The sequence below is a fragment of the Muntiacus reevesi genome, chromosome 2, assembly GCF_963930625.1.
Source record: "Muntiacus reevesi chromosome 2, mMunRee1.1, whole genome shotgun sequence".
NCBI lineage: Eukaryota > Metazoa > Chordata > Mammalia > Artiodactyla > Cervidae > Muntiacus > Muntiacus reevesi.
In genome coordinates this window covers 277,853,660-277,861,613 of record NC_089250.1, presented here as the reverse complement: position 1 = coordinate 277,861,613, position 7,954 = coordinate 277,853,660, and the positions used below count along the sequence as shown (strand labels likewise).

General features: G+C 61.0%; 1 protein-coding gene across 2 annotated transcripts; it reads left to right on the top strand.

The window, feature by feature from the left end:
* The first annotated feature begins 250 nt into the window (after nucleotides 1–250).
* LOC136158965 (leukocyte immunoglobulin-like receptor subfamily A member 6) lies at nucleotides 251–3,386 on the top strand. 2 transcript variants are annotated; one of them, XM_065920813.1, is made up of 7 exons: nucleotides 251–334; nucleotides 488–523; nucleotides 888–981; nucleotides 1,113–1,415; nucleotides 1,622–1,933; nucleotides 2,141–2,443; nucleotides 3,152–3,386. In XM_065920813.1, exons 3-7 carry the CDS (start codon nucleotides 888–890, stop codon nucleotides 3,271–3,273), a joined length of 1,134 nt encoding a protein of 377 aa, XP_065776885.1. In that variant the 5' UTR covers nucleotides 251–334; nucleotides 488–523; the 3' UTR covers nucleotides 3,274–3,386. The 2 variants fall into 2 exon arrangements, with proteins under 2 accessions (XP_065776885.1, XP_065776886.1); XM_065920814.1 differs by having other exon boundaries at nucleotides 286–334; nucleotides 697–981.
* Nucleotides 3,387–7,954: the final 4,568 nt, after the last annotated feature.

The following is a 7,954-nucleotide window of genomic DNA, read 5'->3' as shown; positions in this document are numbered from 1 at the left end:
AGCAAATGCCTGGGGGGAGAAAGGCCATCAGTCCAGGAAGCCTTAGCAGAGCTTAGAGTCACGGGAGGCCCCAGAAGTGGTCAGAAATGTGTCGAACCCACTGCCTGCTCCAGTCTCAGCCTGCAGAAACCAGGGCCCGGCTCCAGGGAGTGTCAGTCCCCTTCCGGTGGGGATGCTGACCTGATGACCATGTGACAGGAAGCCCCAGCCCTGGAGAGGACACACCCTGTGTGTCTGTGAGTCCGGAGGGCACCCAGGTCTCCTCCATCCTCACGGCCTAGACCGCAGGGAGGAGACGCCATGGCCCCCACCCTCTCCGCTCTGCTCTGCCTCGGTGAGATGAGGACGGGCGGGGGAGCCCCGGTCTGGAGGGATCCCCCCCCAGCCAGCCTGCTCCCTCAGGGGACCCAGGGCCCAGGAGGCTCCCGGGGAGGAGAGGCGCTGCTCAGAGCTGAGGGCAGACCTCTCACAGGGCTCTCTCTTCCAGGGCTGAGTGTGGGCCTGAGGACCCAGGTGCAAGGTGGTGAGTCAGTCCCCAGGGCCAGATCCCTCCTCTCGTGGGGACAAGGGTCACCCCTGGGCCACGGGGAGGGGGACGGCAGCTCGGGGCTCACGAAGGGGGAGTCTGGGAGGTCTGGGCTGAGAGTCGGGGCATGCGGGGGACGCCTGGTGAGCCCGCCTCTCATTTCCTTCCAGAGACCTCCCCCAAACCCACCATCTGGGCTGAGCCGGGCTCTGTGGCCCCCTGGGGGAGCCCCGTGACCATCTGGTGTCAGGGTACACTGGGGGCCCAGGAGTTCCGTCTGGATAGAGAGGGAAGCCCAGTCCCCTGGGACAGACAGAAACCCCTGGAGCCCGGGGACAAGGCCAAGTTCTCCATCCCACAGATGACCGATCAGCACACAGGGCGCTATTGGTGCTACTATCTCAGGGGAACTTGCTGGTCAGAGCTCAGTGACCGCCTGGAGCTGGTGGTGACAGGTGAGGGACGCTCGGGGCCTCAGGCTCTGCCCTCGGGAGGGGGATCTGCTCTCGGGGGGTGTCCCTCTCACAGCCCGGCCCTGGGGGGCAGGGGGGAGCCCCGCGGATCCAGCTGCCTCCTTCTCTCCTAGGACCCTCCGGCAAACCCAGCCTCTCAGCCCTGCCGAGCCCTGCAGTGACCTCGGGAGGGAACGTGACCCTGCAGTGTGACTCCCATCAGGGATTTAACAGGTTCCTTCTGACCAAGGAAGGAGAAGACGAGTCCTCTCGGACCCTGGATGGACAGCGGAGCCCCGACGGGCAGACCCAGGCCCTGTTCCCCGTGGGCCCCGTGAGCCCCGGACACGGGTGGACGTTCAGATGCTACGGCTTTAACAGGGACACACCCCGGGTGTGGTCAGCCCCCAGCGACCCCCTGGAGCTCCTGGTCTCAGGTGAGGAAGTCCCATCCTGACCCCACATTTGTGCAGACAAGGCAATGTACTTGGGTCTCTGCTCCCAGGGGAGCCTCTGTGAGGGGGGAGAGAGTGTGGTGCTCACAGGACAGACACACAGACAGAGATGGCGAGGCCTGGGGCCGGGCGGGAAGGGCGTCCACGGGGGACGCGGTCCCAACACCCCGGCGCCCGTCTCTCCCCAGGGCTGTCTGGGAAACCGTCCCTCCTGACCCCGCAGGGCCCTGTCGTCACCTCTGGACAGAACCTGACCCTTCAGTGTCGCTCTGACGTGGGCTACGCCAGATTCGCTCTGTCCAAGGAGGGGGGCCGGGACCTCCCCCAGCGCCCTGCCCGGAGGGTCCAGGTGGGGCTCTCTCAGGCCGACTTCCCCCTGGGCCCGGTGGGCGCCGTCCACGGGGGCCGGTACAGATGCTACGGTGGACACCGCCTCTCCTCCGAGTGGTCGGCCCACAGCGACCCCCTGGAGCTCCTGGTGGCAGGAGAGGGGCCAGCGGGTCAGTCGGGGGCCAGACTCTGCACAGACCCCACCGGGGAGCCCCAGGGGTGATGCTGGGACCAGGGGGAGGGGTCCCTGGGAGGGGACAGGGAGACGGGGTGGAGGAGGGGGGACTCGGAGAAACAGAGACGGCGCTGAGGGTCCAGAGAGGCCGCGGAGTCTCGCTCAGAACCAGGGCCTGCCCGCACCCCCTTCCTCTCTGCAGGACTGCTCAGAGACAGACCTTCCCTCTCGGCGTGGCCAGGCCCCTCGGTGGCCGCGGGGGAGAGCGTGACCCTGCTGTGTCAGTCAGGAGACAGGACGGTCACTTTCCTTCTGTCCCAGGAGGGGGCAGCCCATCGGCCCCTGCGTCTGCCCGCCCAGCACCAAGGCGGGCGGTTCCAGGCCGAGTTCTCCTTGAGTCCTGTGAGCTCGGCCCACGGGGGCACCTACAGGTGCTACCGCGCACTCAGCACAGAGCCCCACCTGCTGTCACGGCCCAGCGAGCCCCTGGCGCTCCTGGTCTCAGGTGAGGCCCCGTCTGTCCGTCTGACTCAGCAGGTCGGGGCTCTGTGCCCTGGGAGGCCCCGGAGGTCATGCAGGAGGGGGTGCCGAGGGAGTGGCCCCCTGAGGGAGGGGCCTGGGAGCCCATCCCCGCCCCTTCCTCACGCACTGGGGTCCCGGAGGGGCCGGTGGGCAGTGGGAGGGTCTCGGGGAGGCCACAGGGCCGTGCAGGGCAGAGGGGAGTGAGGTGGGGACCCCGGGTCAGCCCGGCGCACCCCTCCCTGGGCTCATTCCCAGGACCCATGGGCCCAGCCCCCACCCTCGGGCCCGATTCAACACCTGGGGAGTCCCGGGGCTCTGTTCTCAGGGGAGACAGCCCGCCCCAGGGCGCTTTGAGATTCTCTGGGTGGACAAGGCCCCTCAGATCGTCAAGGGCTGGTGGGGAGTCGGGCAGGGATGGCGCGGGAGCCACAGGCTGCAGGGGCCTGAGGCTGCGGGATGGGGGTCAGCTGGGGAGAAGCAGGCCTGCCCCCGGGAGGCTCCCCGAGGAGGACACGGCCCACCCACAGCCTCCCTTCAGGACCCTCGGGCCCCCTGACACCCTCCCATTACCGCGGTCAGACCCAGAGTGAGGACGAGGACAGCGTCCCCGTCAGGGGCTGGGCTCGGGGCCATGTCCTCTCCCGGGAGGCGGGCGCCTGTGCCGGCGCTGACCTGCCCGCCCTCACCCCAGACTACACGGTGCAGAATCTCATCCGGATGGGCCTCGCGGCCTCGGTCCTGCTGCTGCTCGGGGTCCTGCTCTGCCAGGCTCGGCACGACCGCAAAGAAGCCCGAGACGCGGCCCGGAGCTGAGCACCGGGACCCCGCGACGCGAGCTTCCGGCCCAGGAGCTCGGGAAGAGTCTCTGCCTCGCGTGCTGGGTGCGTGCTGGGTGCGCTGTCTGCGGAGACCCCGGGGGAGAGACGCGCCGCGGGGGCGGGAGGAGGCCTGGGCGTCCCGGGGAGCGGGGGTGGGGTGGGGGGGGCTGGGGGCTCGGCCTCAGCTCAACGGGGTCCCTCCCTCCCTGTGGGGTGGGCGCCCCGACTCCCAGCTCCTCCACCCCTGGCTGGAGGCGCATCCCAATGCAGGGGCGGGTCCTCACTCTGCAGGCCCGCAGGCTCTGTCCGCTCTCTTGGAGGACGTGAGCCTCATTGTTAATGCCCGCTGTCTCCGGTGTGCGCAATGACCTCCATCCCTTCTCAGAAACAGACCATCGTTTAAGTAAATGAATAAATGGGTGGAAGTGGGGCCCCATTGGGAACAGATGGATCCGGAACTCTTCCCTGGACCCCCCGGACCCCTCACGCCCTGCTCTCCTCATCAGATGACACCCGGTGTGGTTTCTGCAGACCCCATCGCTGCGAGGGGACACCCTGACGTTTGAAGCGACAGCCAGGTGCTGTGCTGGTAAACGGCTAAGGAATACAACATTTTATAAGGAGCCCAGGCGTGTGAACTGTGTGTCTGCTTTGCTGCAAACGCTCTCCGCGGCCAACCTCAAGGAGCCGGGGTGAATGTGCTGAAGGCCGCGTGGGAAGGAAGGAGCAGGCTGGCTTTCCCAGAGGAGCAAGTCTGGTCCCCCCAGCCCCCACCGACGGCCCCAGGCGCACAGATGTGTCCTTTGCGTTACACGTCACGGTTAGATCATTCCCATCTCAGTTTCAAGCCCCACTTTCCATGAAATCAGATGCCAAAACCTTAGTCCATTCAGACGAGAGAGAAAGAGAAGACAGTGCAAGTACCAACTGTGGGAGAAAACACGGAGCACTTTGACTCCAATACCTCACAGCTTGGAGTGCAAATCGCCTCAGTCATTTGGGAAGGAAGTAACGACCATCAGGTAAAAGGGAGAAACACACAGCCCCACCCAGAGTTATGTAACCGAGGGGAGAACTGTGTGTAACCACCATCACACAAGCAGGAGAGTGAGCACACAGGGCCGCTCAGATCAGACCACAGAAGACCTCACACACAGGAACGCTTTGGTGCGTACATGCGACGGACTTTAAAATTTCATTTTTAAAAATATTTTACTGATCTATGTGGCTGTGTCAGGTCCCAGCTGGAGCAGGTCAGATCTCGTGGCCTCATCTGGGATCCTTCATTGCAGACCCTGGTTGTGGTGGGCAGGCTCCAGTGAGCACGTGCTTCAGTAGTCACCGCACACGGCTTGAAATTGCCCCTCGGCATGTGGAATCTCAGTTCCCTGACCAGGGAGGGAATCCACGTTGCCTGCACTGGAAGGTGGATTCTTAACCACTGGACTGCCAGGGAAGCCCTGCAACGGGCTTCTATATGAGAGAAAAGTTGAACTACCACAGTAATACAGACCAACCTTCAGGCATGTTACTTAATGAGTGAAGAAAAGCTCTAAGTGTGTGCACGAGGATCTCCATTGCATAAAATTCAAAAGGAGACGGATGAGGGCGTGGCAACCACTCCAGTACTCTTGTCTGGGAAACCCCATGGACAGCGGGGCCTGGCAGGTTATGACCCATAGGGTCGCAAAGAGCCAGACATGACTGAAGCGACTTCACGCGGGCAAAAGGAGACAAAACGTGGTACCTGGGGAGGCAGAACTTTGCTGAATCTTAGGCCTAGAGGAAGGAAAGCCCCCACGGGATCCCCTGGTCCTCACACACCGGGGAGGGGGCAGGGTCGCTGTCAGAGGGAAGCTCGGGAGCTGCTGGAACGCAGTCCTGTCCCTCCTGACCCTTGGGTACTGACTCCTGTCTGCGGCTCCTGACTGGTGAGCCATCCCTTGGCTCCATCACCCTCCCTAGCTTCTCACCCAAGTGAGGAGGGGCTGAAGCAGGCTGGGGAAGCCAACCCCTGCGTAGGGGCCGATTCCCAGCAAAGTGGCCGTTCATCAGTGACAGGAAACCCTCCACACACTCAGTGTATTTTGCACACACCATGACCTCAGCTGCGCGATTGGTATCCCTGAGTTTGGCCAGACGATGAGCCGCTGCCCGGGGGAAAATGGGGCCTCAGACGACATGCTATGCAGCAGAGCAGGTGATGACTCAGGCCTGGGAAGGAGGGGCGTTCTGAGCTCCAGCAGCCCAGGCACCCCGAGCCTCCCAGACAGGACAGCTGCCCCGGTCCCTGCAGCATGGGTACTGCCAGCGTCCCAACAGAAAGTGTCACTGGAGGTGGCGTGGACAGGTCAGGGCCCCCGAGCCCACTCCCCCACTCTCTGCTTCTGTCTTCGGGCTGGACAGGGGCCTGTGTCCCCCAACCCCCCCCCTCCACAGATCAAACTGTGTCCCCTAGAAGTAGTGTAGGGGCCAGGACCAGGTCGTGTTGCTGAGTCTCCCAGGATCCCTGGGGAAATATCCCACGGCAATCTGTGATCTCCTCCAGACGCCAAAGCAACCTGCAGTTGTGTGGGGTGCTCAAGGCGGGGGGCAATCTGCTCCCACTCGTAAGCTTCAGGAAGAAGTGACTACTGTCATCCACGTGTTCACTTGAGGCAGCTGAGGTTCGGAGAACAGGCCGCGGGCTGAGAGCTGCAGAGCGGGGCGGGTCCCGGAACGAGCCCAGTCTGCTGACCCCAGAGCCCTGTCTGGCCAGCACAATGCTCGTCCACCTTGTGCTAGAGCCCGAGGGCCGGGGGGACATTTCCACAATCAGGGAGGATTAGGACAACAGGCGTTGACTCTTTGATCACAATTCCGGAGAAGCCCACCATGAGGGTGTCCCTTTGGCGGTTCTAGGGGCCAATCTTGACTGCCTCTTTGCAGCATCTGTTGGCCAAGGTGCCCCCTGGTTTGGGGAGGAACCACTCCTCGTTCTCCGCCACTCCACACGGCTGCAGCCCCTTGTGCCTCTCTGTTTTCTCTGGCATGCCTCTCCACGCGGCTCTTCAATTCATCTGACTGGAGCACCTAAAATATCACGAGGACTCACGTACTGCAGTACGATCTTAGCATGATGATGCCGCAAAGACCCGACTTCCCAAAAGTCACATCCCCAGGAAGTGAGGCTGCCGATTTCAACACACTCATTTAGGTGAAAATTAACTGCCTCCAAAAGAGAAATATACATAGGAATGACTTTATGGAAGGAGGTGCAATAATTATACACTGTAGTTCTTTTTCATCTGATGAGGAACATCTGAAAAGAGCTGGATTGATGGGAAGACACTCCAGGATGGTAGTGTGGAAGATTAATGTTGTAAAGAGGACAATACTCTCAAGGCATCCTGCAGAATTAATTCAATCTCTGTCTGAATCCCAAAGGCTATTTCTGCAGAAAGAAGAAAGTCATTTCTCTGAAGTCAAGGTCATTGAGAAAGACCCACAGTAGCCAAGCAATCTGGAAAAATAAGAACAAAGTTGGAAACTGCCCACTTTCTGATTTCAACACTTACTGGAAAGTTCCAGTAATCAAACAGAGTAGTGCTGGCTTGAGAAGAGACGCACTGATGCTTGGAATGCCAACATATAAACCTATTCACATGACCAGTTGATTTCCGACAAGACTTCTTCTAAACCATGATAATGACAAGCAAGTCTTCCTGACACATCCCATTTAACTGTGCATATGTTTTGTTCTAGGATTTGTGGATGGCTTACGTGAGAAAACCTCATAAACCTCTTAGATACTGACCCACTCTTCACCTACCGGCCGACTTGACACTGTCGCTGTATCGCTGTTTATCGCCATCACCATCCTCCCAGAGTCCAGGCGCTGCAGGATGGTGACCATCTCAGTAACAGCTGTGTGTCCACACCTTCCTTTCCTGAAAATGAGCCTACTGCCTCAGGGGTGTAATCCTGGCTCACTGGCAGGGAGCATGAGGCCCCGTGTGTCAGGGCGCAGCATCTGGTGACTCCAGTTCTTAGAAAAACCCAGTCCCCTTCCCGGCCCCTTGCCACTCCTGGCTGCCACTAGCAGTCTGGGTCTCTCCTTCTCCAGGAAGCCCCCACGCACCGTCACGAGCTTCCTGGACCTCCACCAGTTCCTGGGTCTCGCTGCCCTGTGGTTCCGCTTCTCTACAACCAACCGAAACCAGAGCCAACGTATTCACCGTCTAAAGGTGCACACTGTCAGTTATCATCATCAGAAGCCCCCGAGTCCAGGGAAGGGACTGGGCAGTTTCACCAAAGAATCTCAAGTCTGGACATAGTAACTGCTCAGCAAACACTGGCTGACTGCCTGGATGGTGGAAGGGAGGGAGGAACTCTGCATTTTCAGAGTCTTAGAAAAGGGAAGCGACTCAAGGTCACACCATTCCCATGAAAAGCAGAATCAGAACTGGAACCAAAAGCAGAGCGCTGGGCAGCACCGCAGATGTGTCTCCTTCCAGGGTGCTCGGACAGAACAGGCCCAGGGACGCCCCTTCCTCCAGCCTCCGCCCACCCTCCAACCATTTTTCCAGTGGCAACCTTGGAACCAACCACTCCTGTCCTCGGCCCCCGGGACCAGCCAACGTCATTTGCAGAGCTTGGCTTCTTGTCGCCGGCCACCCATGAGCTCCCAGATTCCT

Coding starts and splice junctions, on each gene's coding strand:
- LOC136158965 (XM_065920814.1), top strand. CDS start 301: ATGGCCCCCACCCTCTCCGCTCTGCTCTGCCTCG. Junction 982..1,112: donor CCTGGAGCTGGTGGTGACAG/GTGAGGGACGCT, acceptor CTTCTCTCCTAG/GACCCTCCGGCAAACCCAGC. Junction 2,444..3,151: donor CCTGGCGCTCCTGGTCTCAG/GTGAGGCCCCGT, acceptor CCCTCACCCCAG/ACTACACGGTGCAGAATCTC.